The sequence below is a fragment of the Archocentrus centrarchus genome, chromosome 3, assembly GCF_007364275.1.
Source record: "Archocentrus centrarchus isolate MPI-CPG fArcCen1 chromosome 3, fArcCen1, whole genome shotgun sequence".
In the NCBI taxonomy this organism is placed as follows: Eukaryota; Metazoa; Chordata; class Actinopteri; order Cichliformes; family Cichlidae; genus Archocentrus; species Archocentrus centrarchus.
Genome location: NC_044348.1, coordinates 3,607,581 through 3,631,379, shown reverse-complemented (window position 1 = coordinate 3,631,379; position 23,799 = coordinate 3,607,581). Strand labels below are relative to the sequence as shown.

Genomic DNA, 23,799 nt, shown 5'->3' with positions numbered 1-23,799 from the left:
GTAGCTTTTTTTTCATAGTTTCATTTGCCAAATTAACAAGTAACAGTTTCCTTTGCTGTGTATTTGGACATGATGGTAACTACAGCGATTGCGTTAACAATAAAGAATCTCAACTCGGCAGTTCAGTTGCATAAGCATTGCTGCCTCAACACACACTGAAAGTCAGATGTTTCTAAGATTTCTTGACTGATTGTTATCAGTGCACGCAGTGGCATGAAGCAAAAAGAAAATGTTTGTTGTTTTCTAAAGGAAACAGAATCATACTTTATGATGACCCACAGCTACTAAAACAGAACCCTGGTGAAATCCATATTTACTTTATTTCTTCACATTTTTCCAGGAGAAAAAACAAACTCGTCACGCGCCCTTTCGTGTACAGCCACCAGAGGTCGCTTCTACAAACCACCTGAGTGTAATGATCATGTCACACGCAAGGCGACAGTATCTAGTTGTCTAGGGATCAAAGGTGTGCTCTGTATGGTCAGAAAGAAGAATAAAGCATGTGTTGAAGGATCTAAAGTAATAAAGGCTTGCTGCAGAGGTTTAAATGACTCATTGTTAACAAGTAAGGAGACAAAAAAAGCACTGAGGTCATTCTTTAAATTCTCAGTTCATTTCTAACATCTTGTCATTGAGCAAACAAACTTTTTTTTTCTTTTCAAATGGGAACCAAGTTTTTGCGGTTCACTTCCCTCCTGTTTCATCAGTGGGAGGAAGTGTGTGTGTGTGTGTGTGTGTGTGTGTGTGTGTGTGTGTGTGTGTGTGTGTGTGTGTGTGTGTGTGTGTGTGTGTGTGTGTGTGTGTGTGTGCAGAATCTTGAGAGCTGTTCAGCACATTTCCTGATAAAAAACACTACACATGCACACTCCCTCAAAGACACAGGAGATTTCACAAGCAAATGGCTGCTGTAAATGGTAAGCAACTTACTGTATATTGTACTGTTTTCAGTTGTAGCCTGTGACAACTAATGTCCATGTCTGTGTTAAGAGAGACATTTTCATGGGATTGTCAGACTTTTGTTAGGCAGAAAACAAGAAGTTGTCTTGTGCTGTACTGGCACTTTTACCGTTTTCAGCTCATGTCTACTCAGCTGAGTCCCTGGCACCCTTGTGTATGGCCTGAACCATATGTTAGTTTTTGTGTTTTGTCTGAGTCTAAAGAAGTTGCTTTGAGTCACAGTAATGATTTGTAGGTTAGGTGACCCCCTCAGAGCCCAATACACAAGTACTATAGTTACACATCAAGGAAAACCTAATTTAAGTTAAAGGTTATGAATTTCATCAACCATGTGTGAGATGGAAGATGTGGCTGCAGTGCTTTTAGGTAGATCCAGCTTCTAGACCCCTACAGTAAAGAGCATCAACTGACATTTACAAGGTTCACCAGGGAAGTCAGTAAAGCTGCATTTTGAAACAGTGCCCTGATGTTAAACCTATTGTGAACCTATTTTTATAACACAGCAACCAGCTGGGAAGTATGGGATCTGTCAGGACAAAAGCTGAAGTCCGTTCCTCAGCACCTTCTGACACCAGTTAGTGTGTGTACAAGTATGGATTTGCAGAGGAACAAACTGAAACGTGTCAACAGCATCTCGAGATTCACCAACCTCATAGAGCTTAACCTGTCCAGGAACAAGATATTGGAGTTTTCTCTGGAAATCTGCAGCTTGCAAAAATTACAGACTCTCTACATGAACCAGAACAATATCAGGTCAATTCCAGAGGGAATCTTCCCACATCTTAGAAGTTTAAAGTTCCTAAAACTCAGCAACAATCGCCTGGCCAAGCTTCCTTCAGATATAAACCAGTGTACCAGTCTCACTTACCTGGAGCTTTCCAAAAACCACCTGCAAAGTATTGAACCCCTAGTTGGTCTTACAAAACTGAGGGAGCTTTTGGTTGAGAAGAACCACCTGACAGAGCTACCATCCCAGCTCTTCCAGAAAGGTAGCTGTGAACTGACCATCTTCAAGGCCATGGGTAACCCACTGAGGTGTCCGCCAGAGGAAGTCTGTGCTGGAGGGGTCATGGACATTCAGAGCTACTTCCTTCAAATGGAGGAGAACCCCAATGCTCACACTGCCCGGACAGTGAAAACAATGTTCCTGGGCTCTTCCATGGCAGGGAAGTCTACACTCTGCCGCAGCCTGAGGGAAGGGAAGCCTGTGACAGTCGCAGTGAAGGACCGGACTGAAGGAATTGACATCACTCAGCTGTATATCCAAGATGTCCGCTTCCTTCTCTGGGACTTTGCGGGGCAGGAGGAGTACTATCTGACACATCATGTCTTCATCACACCAAGAGCACTTGTTATTCTTACAGTTGATTTAGCCAGGTGAGCAATTTATTCTTTCCTTTTTGAGGGTTACTTTGTCAACTTATATAACCAAGATACCTTAATTCTTATGTCGCCATATTAAACTTTTTTCCACATTGAGTGGCAATAGAAAATGGAAAAAAGGTTTAGAAGAATTTGTTTTAAAAGGTTTTTAAATTGGATACAACCCGTAATTTCCTGGGTATAATCACTGACCTGGTTAGCCGTTACATCCTGAACTTTGTTGCTCTTTATACTAGGTCACCCATCTTTCTGCCAAAAAAGCTGTTCTTCCAGAAAGACACAAAGATATATTTTTCCAGTTTAACACTTTAATTGCATTACAAAAAAAATGACATCTCTTAATAATAGAGGGCAAAATATTTTTTATAAAACCAACTAGGCTATGTAAAACAATGTAAATCAGTTTGCTTCCACTGTTGCACATTAAACTGGTTAAATTGACTGACTGTGATGTCTTATGTGTTCATCGAATCAGTACAGCATTGGCCGATAGTGTTTTCTGACCTTTTGACCGTTGTCTTCGTGCAGCAGTCACATAATTTAATGTGTTGAGGAGTGTTCAGCAGTTTTATCAAAACCTAATTATTTGCTGTTTCTGGATAACTCTGGATATTTATTTATAAAGGAGCAGGTGGGCCAAACACACCTGACTTTAGTTTAGGAGACTGGGGTTTGACTCTCATCAGGGACTTCACTTTCATTTAAGTTTCACACTATTTTCATTTTGACTCAAGGTTAATTTTAGGCAGCAAAATGTCTTGATTAGAGACAAGAAAACATAATATTTTGGGGTTAAAATACACGCTTTTTGCAATGTTAACAGCATATTTGAAAGTGCTGTTTTCTATGTTCCTGTTGTCACCATGAAGATGACAATAGCAGCGGATTTATTTGATCTTCACAAGGCTGCCAGGTGTTATACTCATAGCCTGCAAAATACCCTTCCCGTCAATTTTATATTTTATAATTTTATATTGGGTTTATGACCAAATACCTGGTATCCTACTGATATCTCCCTGAACCACAAGTTTGGTGCTAGTTAACCAACTTTATGTCCAATACTAAATCAGTGTGTCAGCTATGGAACAGCAGCATTCTGACATTAGCAGTAAGTACCACTGGGACTCAGCACCCTCACACACCAATAGTATAGCTGGACAATATTACTTTAAAAAAAATGAGTGTGTGCTTAATGTATGTGTGTGTATGTAGAGTCAAATTTCTGCCACTCTTCTGCTCACTGGATTATCTTTGCAGAATTTTAAAATGAGGCAATAATGATTTGGATTTTCTATCAGTTACAGCATCACAGACCCACATTCTTTCAAAGACCAGATTTGGTTCTGGATAAACAACATACAGTTACGTGTGCCAGATGCGGTGGTGATGCTTGTGGGAACACACTGTGATCAGTGCAGAGACCTGGACGAGGTCATGGAGAAGAAGAAGGACATTGAGGAGAAGGTTAACACAATGCTGGCAAACAGAAAGATAGTTTTAAAATACCAGAAGAAAAATCTGGAAGAAAACGCAGACCCCTGTCTCTACATGGACCAAGTGGATGAGCTTGATTGCCTTTTAGACTACAATTTGAAGGTACTGATTGATTTCCAAATATATCGTATTATTTTAAATACCATGATGGTTCTGTGGGGTATTATTTTCCTACTGTACAAACTTTTCTGGCCTTTCAAGTACAGCCTTTTACAGTCGTCCTTCACTCTCCCTTCAGGTGCTGGATCTTCTAACCCTTGACTGCACAAAGACTGAGGATATTGTAAGATTCAGAAGTCTTATTTTGAAATGTATCCAATCAGAGAGCGTTTTCCTGTGTTCTGAGAGCATCTTACCACAAAGTTATGAAGAAGTGGAACAAGCCATCCATATACTTGCTACACTAGAACAAATCCCTCAACATGGTAAGTCCAGTTTAATTTTGCACTTCAATTAAAGTTATATAGAAAATTCTCAAGTTGTTTTTACATTGCAATAAAACTGCATCTATTTTCTGTCAGGTATTATTCTACTTGAAGAACTTAGCGATTTGATTCTAAGCCATGTAACACAAAGCAGAGAGCATCTCCACTCCATACTGCGATTCCTCTTGCGATATTTGCACAGAATCGGGGTGATCATTTGGTATGAAGACATTGACATGCTAAGTGACAGAGTATTTATCCATCCTTCGTTCCTCATTTCCATGTTCAAGGTCAGTGGTTGTTTGTTTTCTATTAGAAGAAACTGACCTACAATTACACACTCTACTTACACACTTTCAAAGAAGCAACGTTTCCTTTGGAAGCCTTTATGTAAAGATCCCTGGTAGGGATACTTCCAGTTTTCATTTTTAAAACAAATACCACTATACATACATGGATGAGAATCCAGTTAGGTTAGATAAGACAGAAAGCTGGCCCTGGCCAATGTCAAAACAAGAAGCTACAGTCTTTTTATCCCTTTGCCTGAAAATTTCCACACAGTTCACAAACTATACTATACTACTATTACCACATTTTCATTCTCTTCACTTTTTTCTGTGACTGCAGACCATTGTGAGACATGATCTGGTGCAGCAGGTTGAGGCCATCTCCAGAGACCTTCTCATGCGAGAAGGGGCTCTAATGAAACAGAAGTTCATCTGGGTGGAGGACTTGCGGTGCAGAGGCACCCTGCACAATGCAGCTCTGCGCATCCTGGTCCGGAGGGAGCTGGAGAAACTGGTCGAAGATGACGACGACTTGTTCAGAGAGGTAGTGGGAACCAAGAGGGAGGAAGGCATAATTCTCACCCTGCTGCAACACTTTGAGGTTTGCCTCCCAACGCTTGTCAGAAGCCCCATGAACCCCGAAGCACCAGAGTTCATCCCAGGGGAAAAGCACTGGCAGTCAGCCAAGGAGTCTAAGAGAGACCCTGACGGAGCTTGCCTCTTCCCCATCTATCTGAAAGACAACCTCGCAGTATGTCAGAAATGGGGTGAGAACAAACAAGATGATGTCAGAGTGCACATGTACTTCCTTCCTGAGATTCCACATGGCTTCTTCCACAGGTAGTGCCTATAAGCTAGTATATCATTAAAATTGTGAAATTCATAATGTTTTCAGTTGTAGCATGGTGTTGCAGTAGTCAGCACTTCCACCTCCTACATTAATGACTCGGCCTTGGGGTTTTCATGCTCTTCTTGGGTGTGTGGTTTACTCTCTGGTTCACTCTCACAGTCCAATGAAAAGGACTGAAAGGTTATTGGTGATTCTAAACTGGTCAAATGTGAGCATGAATGGTTGCCTTTCTCTGAATGGTCTGCCCCCCCTACACACACACACACACACAATATAGATTAGATATGTTGTCTCTTTTTTTGGATACATAGCAGCAGACTCTCACATTCTTCATAAATTTCTTCAGTTTCCAACGTTTTCATTGATTTACAACCTTAAATTCTTCTTTGTTTTTTTTTCTTATTCTCGTTTCACTTAAAATCTTCATGAACCATAAATCGTCTGCTCTCTGATGGTTACCATACATAACCATCAGACTGGTCATTAAGACGTGCTCTCTCTACTCGACTCACTGGGTGGGGAAGGAGCTGTGTCTCCTCTGCTGTGGAAACAGATTGACTCTGGTGAGACAGAGGAACAAAGATGGAGATTCATTCATAGAGGTACGCTGCCGGAGACCTGAGAAGGATAAAGGTAAAATGAAATTTATTATTTATTTTATTTTCAGACCAAATGAGCTGCACAGCTGCAGTACAAGTGGCTCAATTCCTTTTTCAGAGTTTTGGCAGATGTGGGATCTGATCTTGGCAGTGATGTCAAAGATTTTTGTGCTGTCAAGGCAGTGGCCAGGACTGACCCAGCAGGTGCACACTCCCTGTCCAGAGAGAGGCTGTCTGCATTATTTTACCTGGAGAGACTGGCAGGAACTGAACAACACCGACCTCTACAACCTGTACGTGTTTTGTCCTTCAAGATTTAATGTCATTCACTCAGCTAAAAACTTTCTCTTTTTTTTTGTCAATGAAAGTCCCCGATGGCCTTCCAGAAACCCAGATTATGATTTAATAACATGTATCCACAGTTTTAAGGATATTTCCAGCAGTTACTTGCGGACTGATCAATATAAACATTTATTAAATGTGTATATACTGTATGACAGGTTCAGTACTGATGATTGTGACAAAAGCCTATGCTTGTTTACTGCAATAGCAAAATAATAACAGCTTTATTGTCTATGTAAAATATAGAACAGTCTTAAAACAATACTGTTTGTAAATGTGCCTGATCATTTTTAAGCACTGTGTATATTTAAGGAGGCGGTTTGCCAGTTAGTTTTTTTACAGGAGTCAGAGTTAGCGCAATGGGCTAAACAATTTTTATTAGAAAAGAAACACAATCTTGATGAACAGAAACAGAACATAGAAACACCATCAAATAGTAATGCTATTGACCACTATTAAAATAATGATGTGGGTTGGCCCATATTTCCTTATTTAGCTTTCAAAAAATCAAAGACTTAGCTGTATAATAAGTGAGCAAGACAAGACAGAGAACATTTGGGTTATGTCTTGTTGATGTACATAGATTCTGTATATGAATGTGCATAAGTTTTTGGTATGTGAAACATTTGTTGTCCTCGGCTATAGTGAAATCACATTCCACTAGGCATTGGTTGCACGCCTGTAAACACTCTGTTTGTAGTTATGATCAAAAAGGACACCTTTTCAAAATGTACAGTGAAACTGTAGCTTGTTTCTGATTTCCTTGAGGCAATTTCTTATGTAAGTTTTCTGATATATTTCCACTTCTCAGCAATGAGATGAATTCCAGTGTTCTGACTTTCTATCTTCTTCTAAAGTTTGAAAGCGTCCGTGCTAAAACATATTACTATTAGCTGGTATCAGATAGCACATATAACTAGGATTGACTTGTTTCTCCGCACCTCCAGCTTCATTATATTTGTTTATTTTGTCATCTGTTTGTTTTTATAGCGTAAAGGAGGAAAAATTAGTTTGCCAGGGAGGTCATACACGACGGGCGGAACTGATTTTTCCAAAAGGTAAATGAATGTCTCCAAAGGTAAATGGGAAAATTATTGTTATGTGCTTTGTTTTGTTTTTATTAATTACAAATATGTTTTCACTTCAGCTGTCACTTCACAGTGATGAATGTAACCTCAAAGGAAACAAACAGCACCACAACTTTGCAACTTCATCAACACCAATTCAAATGTTCTGATTGTTGTGAAAAGGCATTTCTGATAATAAAAAAAAAAAAAAAATCTTTTGTTAGTTTTGGGTTTGTTTGTTTTGTTTTTTCTTATTGAGTTTTCTTTTTAAATACGTTTTTAAATTTGTGACAACAAATGTCATCAAGTATGAGCTGACCTTCATGACTGAGGCTGATTTTACTACTGATTTCTTTTAATCACTACTGCTATCTGGTTTCCACCCCTGTATTTCTCCAATGTGCCAGCTAATGCTGCCTTCAGGGTCTACTCGTAAATGTCACAGAAGAAGGCCCTAAGAAACTGCGTGTTATTAATTACATACAGTAACCAAATTTTGTCCATGTTTGATGGTGATTTATTTTGCTGTCCTATAAAGAAATACATGTCACATTATCATGAACTGAGAAAAACTCTTGGTTAATCTTTGTGATGTCTAATACAACTTTGGGTTTCCAAAGTTGTATTAGACATTATGTTACAGTTAGTTTCTTTTTTTTTTCTTTTTTTAGTTAATTTCATAAGTCCAATTGGGTCATTAAAGAAGAACAAACAAAATTTTAATCTTCACCCACCCATGTGTTTGAATTTAAAAAAAACTCACAGGGTATTGAAATGTTATTCTGAGTTTTATATTTTATTTATATGAGTTAAAAGTCATATACTGTAGCAGTGATTTTATCTCCTTTCCTTTTTTTGTGTTTGCATGGGTACGAATGTCTTAAGAGCCAATTAGAATGTCTGAAATCTAGTTTATCCACTTCTGGATTTTCACACCACAAATGTGTTTCAGCAATATTTATGCATATGTTTAAGACCCTCCTCAGCTTCACATTTTGGGTGATTTTTTTTTTTTAGGAATCATTTACATCTCAACTGTTACTGTGCCTGTCTGAAAACGAGAAGGTCAGAACTTTAAATACACAGCACCTTTGTCAGCATTTACTCAGTTCAACAGTCTGCTGTGCAGCTTTATTGCTCACCTCAGTAAAGTTAATAGGTTTTTTTTTCTTTTTAAAGATTTCTGAGGTTACCAAAGATGATACATGGGAGAAAATGGAGAAATGTATATTTAAAATGATGCATAACACAAATAGAGTCTTTCTGAAGGTTAAATGTCTTGTATTTTGCAGATTGAAGGGGGAAACTCTTCACTGGGTACTGGAATAATGTCAGTATATATTTAAACTGTAAACAAAATAGAATAAAATAAAATATGATTTGAAAATGCTAAAGATCGTGCCACAGTCTCCATCACATCATTATCAAATAAATGTTGGGGATTTAGCAGTATTGCTTATTCTTGGCCAACTTTAGGCAGTTGCCATTTTTCCCACAGTCTTCGAAGGCAGCACCCTATCGCGGCATCGCCGGACCTCTCTCAGGTGTCTTTCCCGGGCAGCTGCACAGCGGAGCGGAGAAATGAGAAGGGGGCGGCATGGCGGACAGAGAGAAGAGGAAAGCCACCCCGCCGTCTGGCCGCAACGTCCAGGTGAAGTCCCCGGCCAGCTTCAGGTAAGAGCCACGGAGGAAGGGAGGGAGCGACCGAGCTGCCAGACTACCCGCCGGGCTGGAGGCTGTGAATGAGCGATGAGCCACTGCGGTTCTGCAGACTCGGAGGTGCTGATGCTGGCTGATCGGAGCCGCTGCAGCAGCAGCAGCAACAGTGTCTGGCTCCGCTGGGCTTTCCTGCGTTCCGACTTGCAGTGTGTTGTTGAGTCGCATGTTTTGTGTTTGGGCGTGTCTGCTCCCGGAGGGCGAGCGATGTGCTGGAAACATGTTTTAAATATGCTCCACTTTTCTTTCTTTTTTTGCTAATCTGCTTCAGCCAAACACACAGTAGAAGGATACTTGCCTGTAGTGAATGCTTAAATATATATTTGTCCCTTGCTTTAGTACGCTTTTACGACGCAGCCCAAGTCTCCATCATACGCATCATTTTGAGCTTGATTTACTGCTAAAACTCTGTATCCCTGAAACCCGTCAGTGATTTAGTGTCATGCTTTGGATTTTAGCAATACTCAGCATAGACTGGGACTAAAACACATACCTCCAACAGAATACTGTTGATGAGTTATCAGAGCCGTCCCTCATCGTGATCTGATTTGTGTGGTTTTAGATTAGGCTACGTCCAGAAAACTTTGAGACCTAGTGGGAATACTTAAAAATATACTTTGGCCTGAATTGGACCAAAGTTTGTGTTCATTTATTTACTTATTTGGATACGACGATGTAAAAAATACCAAAAACAGCAGCAACAACATTATTTGCCACAATACGGTTTCCTTGTCTTTTTCATTGAGTTTTCAGTGAGTCCTTTTACACTGGGTTTAGGCTACAGAGCATGTAGCTAATGTACTCATTAAATTAATAAAATTCTTACAATAATTTAGGTTTGGTTTTGGTCCTTGGGTTGATTCCTCAGACTGAAAAAAGCAGTCTGAAGAATCGTCCTCTATGCACTGGACACGTGGACATCAGCTGTGTAAAAACCTAAGCCATAGGTTAGTCAGGTGACCAGTCAGGGCCGATTCAACCTGTGGAGTTGAGCATTGTGAGAGATTAGCGCCATGCTGCTGAGTGTCTCACAGGCTCAGAGACCATCACAGCATTGCCTCAAGAGGAGCTGTGGCATTACTTCAGTGGCATTATTGTGAGGATGGAGGCCTGTGATCAATATTCTCCAGTGAGACAGCAACAGACACACACACACACACACACACATACACCCCTGCATACGCCCAGCCTCGGGCCCAGTCTGTCCTTGTCTCATTAGCTGAGCTGAAAACAACCATCAGCTGTCTTTGACCAGTTTTTCATGACAGTGGCATGACACTCACCCCGGCAGAGTCTGTGTCTTAACCATCAGAAAAATAAGCAATAGATACGACACCTCAGTTTGGCCCTTTATTGACAACAGATAATCGTGTAAAAAAAAAAATAAGCAGGCAGCAAATGAAAATGACAGCACCAAAACAAGTCAATAATTCAGATTACAGAAGCATTTAATGGCCTGTTGTCTGCAAATAATCATTCCTGGCCTTAAACCAGGAGTTGCACGCTTCAACATGTGTTATTGGGGACTGAATTGTACTGATTGGTATTTGGGAGTTGTGACTGACTAGAGAAAAGAAGCCAGATAATCCACAATCTCTGCGCTGGCTCGGTCCCAGAGCAGCCATATGTTGTCATGTTTTTCTCTGTCACCTCCCTGCCTGCGCACGCTATGGTCAAATCCTACGTCTCTGCCTAACCCGCTGCAGTTAAGAGGCCAACTCTACATTAACCGCTCACTTCAAATTCTATTCAGTCCGTCATTTAATTCGCTTTTTAAATGCGGCCCATGGGGAACCTGCGGTGTTCAGGCTGTGTTGCAGGAGAGTTATGAGTTGTATGAGTTTTGTGTTGGACATAAAGAATAGATTACACAGAAAGGCTGAAACATCCATTCAATTTTATACAACAAACTCAGCCACACAAACTCAGTCTGCATATTAATACGATCAATTTCTAGTTATTTTCTTGGTTGGAAACACAAAAGGTTTTTGTGGGTTATGAAGGATAACCAGGAGCACAACATGGCTGCTGTTCTTTCCTCTGCTCTCTGCCACGGAATAACAGACAATAGCTTACATTTGATGCCCACTTCAGTTGGTGATTAAACACACATCATGTTGCTTAAATATGAGTCTTTTTTTGTTTGTTTTGCTCTTAGATAATTAATGATTTAAAGATAATTTCCAAACAGTTATTGAGACACATTTTCCTATTTAAAAAAAAACAACTTCAGTAGATGTCTTATGTTACCACATTGCACTTGTGGTTGCCATGACTGGCTTCTAAACTCACTGTGTGGTGTCACAAAAATCCTACTTTATAGCTTAAACTCAGATTTAAGGTGAGCCCATCTGCTCACAGCTGGAAGGAAAAGGCAGCCTTCTTCTTTTATGCAACTCCTGATTTGGTCATTGTACCCACTCACTTACAATAATGAAACCTTTTCCTGTTAGGCAGCATCGATAGAACTTGAATAAGTTGTGGCCTGTGGTGTTAATGATATTCAAGCTGACTGTGAGCTATGACAGCAGAGTTAAAAATAGTCTAAAGTGGTGCTGCAGTCTGCATTTGAGCATCCCTCTTATGTTCACACTGGAGATGAAGAGAAACTGCTGAAATGTTCAGGAAACATCTGATCCAAACTGATCTTAAATGAAAGACTAATAAAATGCTGCACAATATATTCAGGTAAAACTGCGATAAAGGCTGCATAAAAATACCAGTCAAATCTGCAGCTATCCTGTAATATTTAGTGTCAGATTAAGTGTTCAGCTTCTGGGTTGTATTTATGTATTTATTTTGGAGGGAGTGGGAAGATAGTGATGGATGGGGTGTCGGGTATACCATATATTTCTGTGAACTGTTCTTTTAAAATTTCCTGCACAGCGTTGGTAAAATAACCCATTTGCGGCACAAGAGGGCGTAGCAGGAAATCGGTGCCTGTGCAAGCATGTCTACATTGCAGCAAAAGCATATATGTAGCAGCACAGCAGTACAGGATTGCAGACTACTCTGGGGTGCTTTAAGGGGAAAAACTCATGAGACGTCAGACACGTGAAATCCCTGTTGATGGATCAGGTAATGCCTGTCACTCTCAAAGGCACAGGTTAACTGTAATAACATAATGGCCTTCTGTGAGCAGGGTTTGGGAGTTGCTGTTAGTGATCTGAATGCTGTATCCTATCATTGATTTGATTGTTCAGTAGCTGTTTACAGTTAACTGCTCGTCTAAACTGAAATGTTACATTCTGTTAGCAGCAAATGGAGCTGAAATAAATAGTTGATTATTCACGCAGTCATTTCACTGAAAATTCATCATTAACTTACAATTGTGTATTTGAAGGAACTGTTAAATGCATTGTTTCCAGCTTCTCAAGTGAGGATTTTATGCTTTTTTGTTATCACAGTGGACTGAATACCTTTTGCATTATTGTGCTTTTAAAATGAGATATTTGAAGATGCCACCTTAGGGCATGGAAGATGTGTCTCTGTTGGTCTCATGGTTAAAGGAACGCAGTTGCACTTCATTCTAGGGATGTCACAATACCAAAGATCCAGTGGAATCACACAAGTCTCGATACCCAATGCAGTACCAAAACACAACGACCATCCCATGCACTTACCGAATTTTTCGGACTATACTGTAAGTTGCTCCGAGTATAAGTCGCACCAGCCAAAAAATGCATAATAAAGAAGAAAAAAACATATATAAGTCGCACTGGACTATAAGTCGCATTTTCTTTTGGGGTGGGGGGGGGGTTATTTGATAGAATCCGAGACTCAGAGCAGAAATTCCATCTTGAAAGGCAATTTAAAATAATAATGGATTAAAGAACAGGGCGAACACGGTTACGCCTACGCTAACGTAACACATTCAGCTACATGACGCACAACGAACAGAGTACGTGTTTGGTATGTTAAGGTAACATTAACAGTTATTCAGATAACCATAGCATAAAGAACATACTAACAAGTTAACCAAACCATCAATCCATTGAATTCTTCATCCACGGTGTCACTTCTAAACAACTCCGCACACTCCGTACGTAGACGAAGCGCTGCTTCCTCTTCTGTGTCGCTTTCATCAGACTCGTCGTCAGCTGCAGTTCCAATTATTCCGGCCTTTCTGAATCCCAACAGGATGGTTTCAGTTGTCACTGAAGCCCATGTTTTCTTGATCCATCCAATGACTTCCAGGAAAGTTGTGTGGCGCATTCTCCCAGTTGCCGTTAAGCTGTGCTCTCCATCCATCATCCACTGCGCCCACAGGTTACGCAAGACTGCCTTAAAGCTCCGGTTCACGGAGATGTCAAGTGGCTGGAGTATTTTGGTTCATGTGTTATAAATTTTACATATAAGTCGCTCCGGAGTATAGGTCGCACCCCCAGCCAAACTATGAAAAAAAGTGCGACTTATAGTCCGGAAAATACGGTGAACATAAATTACTTTATTAAAAAGCTGTTTTAAAACACTGACATGGTGCAGACCATTTATTTAAAATGGTAACATTATAATTTGTTGACCAGACACAGACTGAAATGTTAGGGTGGTTGACAAATAGCCAAGTAATGTTAGTCACTGCAAACATTTCAGCCTATGGAGTAAAATTAATTTCATAACAGCAGTGCCAACTGTCTCAAACCAAATAATAATGTACATTTCAAGATAAAGCATCCAAGTAGGATGCTTTGGATGTTACTGTGAACTGAAACTTACTCAATTTCAGTTCTTTGAACAGATCTGGATGCTGGTCTTTTAGGTGCTTTGCCAAACTATGCCCTCCCGTGGTCTGGAAAAAAACATGTTAATACCATTTGCATATGTAGTTTTTCCTGTGTTTGTGGGCTTTTTACTTCTTCTTCAGCATATAAAGATAGACCAGAACACTTGTAGCCATATGCTTCCCCCCTTTAGTTCTGAAAGAGTTGCTGCCATGGTACATATGCTGTCTAGGGTACCTAAAGTACCAAAGAAAAACAAGTACCATTGGGTTTTCAGAATGTTGGTGTCCAATGGTACCATAAATATTGGTTGGTTTGATGAATTTATTTTATAATCAAAAGATTATAAGTAATCCTTTGATTATAAAGTCAAAAAAGTGTCTTATTCACTTATTTATTGGCATGTCTTCTTTTCCTACTTTCATCTTTCCTTTTGGAGCTTTCACATCGGCATGCTGATGAGATCTGCTCAGGCAGATGGATTCACTGGGTGTGGGATGTGAAGGGGATGTGTGTGTCTGTGAAAGAGAGACAGGAGAAATGAGGGCGGTCGGCAGAATTTGAGGCATCAGTTTTGCTGCTTTTCTGCATCTGTATTTCGTTGACTTTAATGAGTTCTTGGGGTTAAAATGAGTTTGCACTTTTCATCAGGATTAGTCTGTAGCTTTGCAGCTGTCTTTTATCCTCAGAGAGAGAGAAAATATATTGAGCTGATCTGAATTTCACCTGTAGTAGGAGCTAGTGGACAGTAATTGCTCTGGTTGCCGTTTCCAGTGGATGATCATTTACTGCTGTCTCTCAGTCCTGCTGACGAGGCATGTTTGACCTGGCAGCACCTCGTCCCTCTTTATGCAATACAACCCTCATTCTCTCTTCTTTTTCTGGCTCTCTCTGTGAAATCAAGTACAATAAAAATAAAGAATAATGGAGAAGTTCTACATTTTACAGTATTGAGAGAAATAAAATAATTTACTCGAGCTGTGAACTGAAATTAGTTTTATTTCTATAGTGATTTTAACTGTTGTTTACCACTATTTAGCTACTGCAGTTGAAATCTAAACCTGCAGATTTCTCACAGAAAAGGTCAAGCAGGGAGGGGGGGGTGGGGGTTGCCTTAAGAATTATGAGACAGGTAAACATCAGTGATTTTTTTCATCATTTTTTTTGTCATCAGTGAGTTCTTGTGTTTATCTAGCTTGATACTCCTTTTTTTTTTGTTCAGAATCAAAGAATAAATTAATGTGTAAACTATGGAAAAAAGGTCACACTTTATTAAATTCAGTCAATGCAAAACTTTGCAACCCTGTCAGAGGTTTGATTTTTTTTATTTTATTATAAATTTTTGCTGGTGTTCATCTGTATTCCGCTGTAGTGTATTACCTCTCTGTTTGATAGATTAGGCCTTTATTTGGTGGTGTGCAGATTGTATACTGAGGTTTTGTCAGAGCTTGTTTGCTAAAAGTAGCCACCTCATGCTGCAGGAAGAGCGTGATCAGAGCTAAACTGTTGGACTGACAGTAGCCACAAGACAATAAAATAAAAGCAAAGAGCAACACAAGTGGAAAGAAAATTGAGGCTTATTGCTAGCTTATTTGTAAAGGCTAGGCCACTATTCCTATTTGCAGTAGCATAATAACAATATGCACATTAATTTAAGGTCTGAAATCTGAGTCCAAAATGTCCACGTAAGAAAAGTAAGCTTATCAGCCAAAGCAAAAGGTAAACACATTTTAAAGTCAGTGAAACATGTTTGACATAGAAAACAAAGAAGCAGGAACATTTTTAAAAGACTCGTCTCACCTGGCAGATAACCAGACAATTAAATGACTATTATCTGTAGTTACATGTTAAAGTTAAAAGGCACAGTGTGTAAATGTCACTGCTAGATGTTAGTAGATTGCAGTCAACTGGATTCTGTTTTCTCGCCCCTCTCAGTTCAAGTGCCTAATCCTAGCTACGGTGGCCGCTGTAGGACAAACAACACTGTCCACTGTTCATCAGTAATGAATGTAGGCTGTCAGTCCGCTGTTTACCTCAGCTGGTGTTTTTTAAAAGAGTCCGATATGAGTCAATGAGTCTGTGAAGCTCAAGTCTGCCTGATGGCAGCGATACTGAGGTCAGTTGTTGAGGATATCCTGGACTTTTCTGTTGGTGAGCGCTGCTGTTTTTGCTGCTGTTAGCTGCTGTTTGGTCAGCGTTAGTGAAACTTTCTTTGAAGTTTATGTAACATTGTTGGACTCAACAGTCAAATAAACTCTCATATGATGTGAGAATGTGATCAAACTGTTTATCAGAGGGAAAGTGTGATTTTTAGGATACTTGAGCCCAACATTAGCTGCCATAATGTTAGCTTATAACCAGCTGTTTCTCTTGCTGAGCTGGCTCATTGTCAGCTGTCCAGAAATGGGGTGTTGCATGTCTGTTCTGCTGACAATAAGTAACAACAGTATCGGGATATGTACGTGTTTCATGCATGTTTTCATCAGTTAAAGGTTTGACTTCAGTTCAGGAGATGAGGTGATGAGGAAGAGGATGAGGTGGAAATGAGGGAGGCAAGAGAGCAGTGGTTGAGGAGGAGAAAAAGATGATGAAAAAAAGATACATACGCAAATGTTAAATTCTGATATTTTGAAAGAACTGTTTGTGATCTTTAAATTAAAAGTAACTTATAAGATTTACTACATATGTGGCTGGACTCTAGCCACATACATACAACGGATGTCATCCTATTATGCTTTTATTAGCAATATAAAATGAGGATTCCACAGCACTGACAGTGGTGGGGTAACATAAAATTGGAAAATGGAAGCTACACCGGACTGTGGATTTCAGATTGCAGAACATGGGTGGTAAATTGGTGCCCTGGAAAATAAAAGAATGGAGCTTTGTAACCTATGTTTAACATGGTAAAAGTGTATTTTAACCCATGGTGATTTCCTGACCTAAACACCTGCAAGTGAAAATGACAGTAAAAAACTAGTGAAAGTGAATTTTAAGACCATCCTGGTCAAAGTCGGGTGTATATTTAGGATTTCAAAAATGGTTATGCCACTACATTATTTCAGGAACACTTTTGAACTGCATTGTTTAGTTCAGTGTTTTGTTGCAATTACATTGTTCAGTTTTCTTGAATAATAATAGGTTTATATCAACAGTATGGTTAGCATTTTCAGTTTTGCTTCAAAATACACTATAGAGCCAAAAATATTTGCTTGTCTGCCTTCACACGCATATGAACTTTATTGACATCCCATTCTTAATCCATTGGGTTTGATATGATGTCGGCCCACCCTTTGCAGCTATAACAGCTTCAACTCTTCTGGGAAGGCTTTCGACAAGGTTTAGGAGTGTTTACGGGAATTTTTGACCACTCTTCCAACAACGCTTTTGTGAGGTCAGACACTGATGCTGGTCAAGAAGGGCTGGCTCGCAGTCTCCACTCAAATTCATCTCAAAGGTGTTCTATCAGGTTGAGGTCAGGACTCCACACCAAACTCACTCATCCATGTCTTTATGGACCTTGCTTTGTGCATCGGTGTGCAGTCGTGTTGGAACAGGAAGGGGCCATCCCTCAACTGTTCCCACAAAGTTGGGAAATTGTCCAAAATGTCTTGGTATGCTGAAGCATTAAGAGTTCCTTTCAGTGGAACTAAGGGGCTGAGCCCAACTCCTGAAAAACAACCCCTCCACCAAACTTAAACTTGGTACAATGCAGTCAGACAAGTATCGTTCTCCTGGCAACAAAGACTTGTACATCAGATTTCCATACAGAGGTGCGTGATTCATGACTCTAGAGAACATGTCTCCACTGCTTTAGAGTCCACTGGTGGTGTGCTTTACACCACTGCATTTGACACTTTGCATTGTGCTTGATGATGTAAAGCTTGGATGCAGCTGTTCGGCCAAGGAAACCCATTCCACGAAACTCTCTTGAGCTCTTGAGCTAATCTGAAGGGCACATAATGGTTGGAGGTCTGTAGTGATTGACTGCAGAAAGTTGGTGACCTCTGCACACTATGCACGTCAGCATGCGCTGACCCCGCTCTGTCATTTTACGTGGCCTACCACTTCATGGTTCAGGTGCTCTCGTTCCCAATCACTTCCACTTTGTTATAATTCCACGAACAGTTGACTGTGGAATATTCAATAGTGTGGAAATCTCGCGACTGGACTTGTTATACAGGTGACATCCTGTCACGGTACCACGGTGGAATTCTCTAAGTTCCTGAGAGCGACCCATTCTTTCACTAATGTTTGTAGAAGCAGTCTGCATGCCTAGGTGCATGGTTTACACCTGTACAGGTGTATAAACACCTGTGGACATGGAAATGATTGGAACACCTGAATTCAATGATGGGTGATTGAATACTTTTGGCAATATAGTGTAAGTGCTTCAGATAATCTGGATAAACTGTGTGACTGTTTACAACCTGTTTGGGCACCTGTCTACTTTTGTTTTATGCCCTGTCAGACTTCTTTTTTATCAAAGTCGCTATGGTGCCAGATCTCAGCACTGAGTGCAGTCCTTGGAGAGTGCAGCAGTTTTCTGATAAATGATGATACGCCAGAATTTTCTTTTAAGAAGATGAATGGAGGGGAAGAGAGATGGAACAGGGAAAATTAGAAGTCTTTCGTGATCAATGGGCCTCATGAATTATTGAGTATGACAGTGTTTTACACAGAAAGAGGAGAGAGAGAGAGAGAGGAAAGACATCAGCACAGGAGGACACTCCTCTCGCTGTTTGGACTTCCTGTGGCGTCAGATGATCTGCTAACACCAGCAGTTTCCTGCATTGCCGTAGTAAATCTGAGTAAACATCAGAGAGAGAGAGAGAATGAAAGGGAGAGAGAGAGAGAGTATTATATAATACTACTCTGCTCTGGTGGCTTCAACCCCTCTGCTTGAAAAAGGGGGAAAAAAAAAAAAATCCCCCATCCATTTTTCTTCCTTCCGAATGAGCAGCAGCAGCAGCAGGGCTCTGAATCAGACACCACTTGAATCGACCTGGACGAGCTGCACCCCTCCTCCCTCTCCTCCAGCTCTCTTCCCTATACTCGCTCCTCCCTCCCTCCCTGCCTCCTTCACTTTCTAACCCTCTTGCTCCTTCTCCTTCTCCTCTCCTCTCCTCTCCTCTTGGCTGTGGATGCCCTCCTCACTTACAGTATGGATTCGGGAGGGGAAGGAGGAGAGGGTTGGATGGAGGACCAGTGGGAGAAATGGTAGGACATCTCTCTCATTCTCTCTGGGTTTTTTTTCTCTTTTTTTATTGGCATGCAGCAACATGGCTGTGTGTGACCTTGCGAGTGTGTAACTGCTACTGTTCCTTTTTCTTGCTGTATGGCATCTTCTCAGAACAGGCATGCCCTTGAAGGAAAGCGGATGCATATGGCTGTGTGTATGTATGTAATTAAACAAGAGGGCTAGAGTGTGCAGTGGAGGTTGCTGCTTTATGTTGACCAAAAATAGGACCACAGAGGCAATCACACATCATGTTATCCTGCTGTATGTGTGTTATAGTGGGACTGCCGGTGTAAGCATCCTATCCCGGCACAACTGTGTGGATGGATTTTTGTCTTCAGAGTTTGTTTATATACAGCAGATGATGGAGAGGCGGTTATTGCTCTTGGATCTGTTGAATTGGATGGGACGGTCCTGATCACGGTACTGTCCTTGCAGGAGGGCGAAGCATGCAGCCTCATAATCTCTTAATGATAGTATAAATGTGTGAATTAATGTGGAGAAAAGAAGGAGAAAGACTTGGGTGAGGGTATACTTGGAACTGCTGTGACGACTTAATACTGGGCTAAAAGGTGCAAAGCGTGACCAGAGCAACACAACACAGAAACACGTGAGAACGTAACATTTAAACAAATAAATGTAATCGCGTGGGTAGCTTGGCTTTCATGCATTCACTAATGCATCAAACACTGTAATTAAAAAAAAAAAAAGAAGCACTTTTTAATTTCTTATTTCTCTTTTTCTGGAGATTTAATTACCTTTACTATATTCTCCTTACCTCTTTCTATTAACAGGAGTCTCCTCATCGCTGCATGTCCGTTCTCTATAATAAACTGCAAAAGTGTCTTTTTCTCACAGATTTATATATTACATTTTACATTTATATATAACATCACAAAGAAAACTGTTAAAGGAAAATAATCGTCTGTATTTGACCTTGCATGGCATTTGTGAACATAAGTTTTTGCAAGCAAGCCTTAGATAAATATAGCGCTGTAATGCTATACTGGGTTGTTTCTTATATATATATATTACTGAGCTGGCCGGGCCCATCATGGCATGAGCATGAGGTCATTCTGCCCTTCATCAACACAAGCTGAGACAGACGGGCCAAGGAAACACAAACATGGCAGCAGGCTGCCCTGTCACCCCCTGCTGTCAGAGCAATACTGCAGTTTGCCCCACATCCTTAGCGATACAAAACTGAAACATCCGTCCTGCAGTGCTGTTACCATCTGAAGTTGTTTTACAACATGAACTGATGGGCCTTGTCTGCAGGGAGCGTTTAAAAGCTGAACCACATTGTAATGACTGCAGCTTAAAACCCACGTTAATTAAAGCAAATAATCGAATCAAATAATCGTGTCCATCACGCAGACCTCAAACAGAGTGTAAGTCAGTGATGCTGCTTATAAGATGTAGCACCTACCTGAACAGAGGTTTACACAAGCAGGTGATCACACTGCCCTATTAAATTTCATACTTTTAGCTAATGCTGAGGCAGCAACAGAAAGATAATACATGCTGAGAATGGGCTCAAAATCACAGATTTGATCCTGAAAGCCTCAAATCAGCCAAAGAGAGGTGAACTCAACTTTTCTGTGACATCTTGTAGAGAGGAATTTATGTTTTGAGCACCTTCTTAGTCAGCTTTAATTCCCTGGAGGTGTTCCTTTCTGTTTCAGAACTATTTTTGAAGTTTGATCTTTTCAAATTTTGGCAAAACAGTTGAAAAACACAAGATGCAATCGTAGTTTTGTTGTCTTGTTTAGGCTACATACTAAATATGTGTTCTTAACTTGTTTGCTGAAAAATGAAAATATGAAGCCTTTAGTTTTGGGGATTTACTGAAGAAAGACAGGTGTGCACAGCTGCATGTAGATCCTCAAGTCCTGTCCTGTGGAAGATGCTGCTGAAGTTATTCGGGTTCCTGTGAGTTTGCGGTGTCACTGTGATGATGTTGGTGTCAGCCTGTTGTTACTACATCCTGACCCTGTTTGCTGTGTCTCACTTTCAGTGATGATGACACAGTAAATGTGTCACAGGGATCTTTGACCTGGACCGCCCAAGCAGTCTGCTGAGTCAGCCCGCATTGATTGCTGATAGGGTTGTGAGTGTAGTGAGATGATGGGTAAACATCGTGCAGGAAACTAGCACGATGGTGTGTAGGGTGTATGGGGGCTGGGATTTTCTGTATAGGTCCATTTAGAGCTCAGTAACAAAAATGAAGTGGGTTTCTTTGGCTGAGTGAGTGTTTGCAGACATATATGCCAATGTTGATGGATTGGGACTGTGTCAATGAGCTAGTTTGATGCTATCCTGTCTCCTTTTTTGTGTACACATTCAATATTACTATCAGAAGTAAAGGAAATATACCCCCCAAACTTACCATTAGGTACTCCACGTATGAGAGAAAGCTTAACCTAAACACCCCATGGAGCCTGGTCTCCCTGACAGTTTGAAACTTTTGTGACACAATGGAAACAATTTGAGGTTCGATTGTGACTCACAAAACAGTCTGCTTACTACAAACGTACTGCACTGCCCAGACAGTCTCTTCCAGCAAGCTTCTTGTAGATTACTGTACAGATTATATTTAAAATATTTAAATTTCACAAAAAAAGAGAAAAATTCTCATACATATTTTCTCTGAATCAAAAGGCACCGTTTTCTGGAAGCGGTAAATTTGTTCCTATGAATGTTAAATTGACTTAGAGAAAATATTGTATTTCACAGATAGATGTGTTCCTAATGACTTTAGGGAACTTTTAAGGCTCAATGAATCTAATCAATAACATATTTTGAACCTATCATTTCATATCAGAAATGGTTGGCTGCTTTGTGTTTGATACTGTTTTGGAGGTTGGATGATCACTGGCCGCTGTATCAAATATCTTGTGCATTGCATTCATTATGGTTAGGGGGAAAAAATATAATAATGTATTGTAGTACATAATAAATGTAACATTCACCAAAAACTGAGCATCTTAATCTTTATGGAGGTAGCATTTATTGCAAGACTGTTGTATTATTGTATTAGCTCTAGCTGACTGTACATACTGAGTTGTTAAATGAGTGTATTCACACCCCCAATTTCAGAAAAGTTGCAGGCAGATCAGTTCAACACCTGGACTCTTTAACTATGAAGCCATGCTGTTGTAATAGATGCAGTATGCAGTTTAGCATCATTGTGCTGAAATATGCAAGGCCTTCCCTGAAAGAGACATCTAAACAGGAGCATCTAAAACCTGTATATACCTTTCAGCATTGATGGTGTCTTTCCAGATGTACAAGTTGCCAATTCCATCGGTACTAATGCAGACCCATAGGTTTCTGAACTGAGTGCTGATAACATGCTGGATGGTCCCTCTCTTCTTTAGTCTGGAGAATCCAACATCCATGTTCTCAAAAAAAAAAATAAAAAATTCAAGTTTCAATCTGTCTGACCACAGAACAGTTTTCCACTTTTCCTCAGCCTGTTTTAAATGAACTTTGACCCTTCTTCTTTGCATGATAGAGCGATAACCTGCATTTATTGAACTGTGTTCACACAATGATTTCTGGAAGTGTTCTTGAGCCCATGCAGTGATTTCCATGACAGAATCATGCCTGTTTTTCATGCACTGCTGCCTGAGGGTCAGAAGATAACAGGCATCCAGCACTGATTTTCCAGATTCTCTGAATCTTTTGACAATATTTTGTACCATAGAGGATGAGATCTCATCATCTAGTCTTCACAATTTTAAACTTAGGAACATTATTTTGAAATTGTTACACAATTTGTTCATGCAGTTTTTTGCACATTAATAAATCTTTGCCCATCTTTACTTCTGAGAAACTCTGACTCTCTAAGACGCTCTTTTTTATGCCCAGTTGTGTTACTGACCTGTGGCCAGTTGACCTAATTAGTTGGAAAATGTTCCTTCAGCTGTTTCCTCTTTAGTACCACATAGTTTTGCAGCCTTTTGTTGCCCCTTTTCCAACTTGTTTGAGACATGCTGCTGCCATCAAATTTATAATGAGCTAATATTTTTGTTAAAATTGTGCATTTTCTCACTTTAAACATTTGATGTTTTCTGCATTCTATTGCCAGTAAAATATGAGTTTATAGGATTTGCAGACTGTCTTTTTATTTACATTTTACACAGCCTTCCAACTTTTTTGGAATTGGGATTGTGTAAACTTAAAGAATCAGTTGTAAAATTTCGTAATTGGCATTCATTGCTCTATATTTCAATCAGGAAATACATGCATGCACTGTTGTAAGACCACTTGTGGACCTGAGAACTCAAACTCACACTGGAACATTGTGTATCAAAGATTACACACATTAACTGTGATGTGACAGTGCAGCCTGTTTGATCTGAGCATCCTCTCCACTGTTCACCCTGCACCCTGTGATGTTTGAGCCTCGATGTGTGACAGTATAATTTGCTCTGTATTATACACTCTGTTGGTTTTCTCTGGTGCCTGCATCCTTCCTTACCCACAATTCACTGCAGTACAGGGGTCACAGTGTCCTGTCTAGGCGGCTTATCTCCTAACACTTAATTTTCTCCCCCCTCGCTGCAGTCATTTTTGTCCTTATGACTCTCTCCATCTTCTCACTGTCTGCTACCTTTTCTCAGGGTTTGTTTTGTGTAGGCTAACCTATTCATATTTTTACTTGAATGTCATGACCTACTTATACATGGTGGACTTTTGTGCACTTTGTTTGTG

General features: G+C 40.2%; 2 protein-coding genes across 2 annotated transcripts in view; both read left to right on the top strand.

Moving 5' to 3' along the window:
* Window positions 1-872: 872 nt before the first annotated feature.
* On the top strand, window positions 873-7,557 carry LOC115778308 (malignant fibrous histiocytoma-amplified sequence 1). The gene is made up of 10 exons (XM_030726377.1): window positions 873-914; window positions 1,461-2,334; window positions 3,639-3,936; window positions 4,073-4,259; window positions 4,356-4,549; window positions 4,887-5,386; window positions 5,872-6,029; window positions 6,114-6,288; window positions 7,328-7,395; window positions 7,485-7,557. Exons 1-10 carry the CDS (start codon window positions 899-901, stop codon window positions 7,499-7,501), a joined length of 2,487 nt encoding a protein of 828 aa, XP_030582237.1. The 5' UTR covers window positions 873-898; the 3' UTR covers window positions 7,502-7,557.
* A 1,444-nt stretch (window positions 7,558-9,001) lies between these two features.
* The window catches only part of mapk8ip1b (mitogen-activated protein kinase 8 interacting protein 1b), a 55,890-nt gene continuing 41,092 nt past the window's right edge, over window positions 9,002-23,799 (top strand). Inside the window, exon 1 of the mRNA XM_030722466.1 lies at window positions 9,002-9,078. Within this exon, the coding sequence (XP_030578326.1) occupies window positions 9,002-9,078 (77 nt within the window). The remainder of the gene's footprint in view (window positions 9,079-23,799) is intronic.

What these genes read in the sequence shown, in the direction of transcription:
- LOC115778308 (XM_030726377.1), top strand. An exon ending in CCACATGGCTTCTTCCACAG is followed by an intron (nt 5,387 to 5,871) that starts GTAGTGCCTATA and finishes CATAACCATCAG; the next exon opens with ACTGGTCATTAAGACGTGCT. An exon ending in GAGACCTGAGAAGGATAAAG is followed by an intron (nt 6,030 to 6,113) that starts GTAAAATGAAAT and finishes TTCCTTTTTCAG; the next exon opens with AGTTTTGGCAGATGTGGGAT.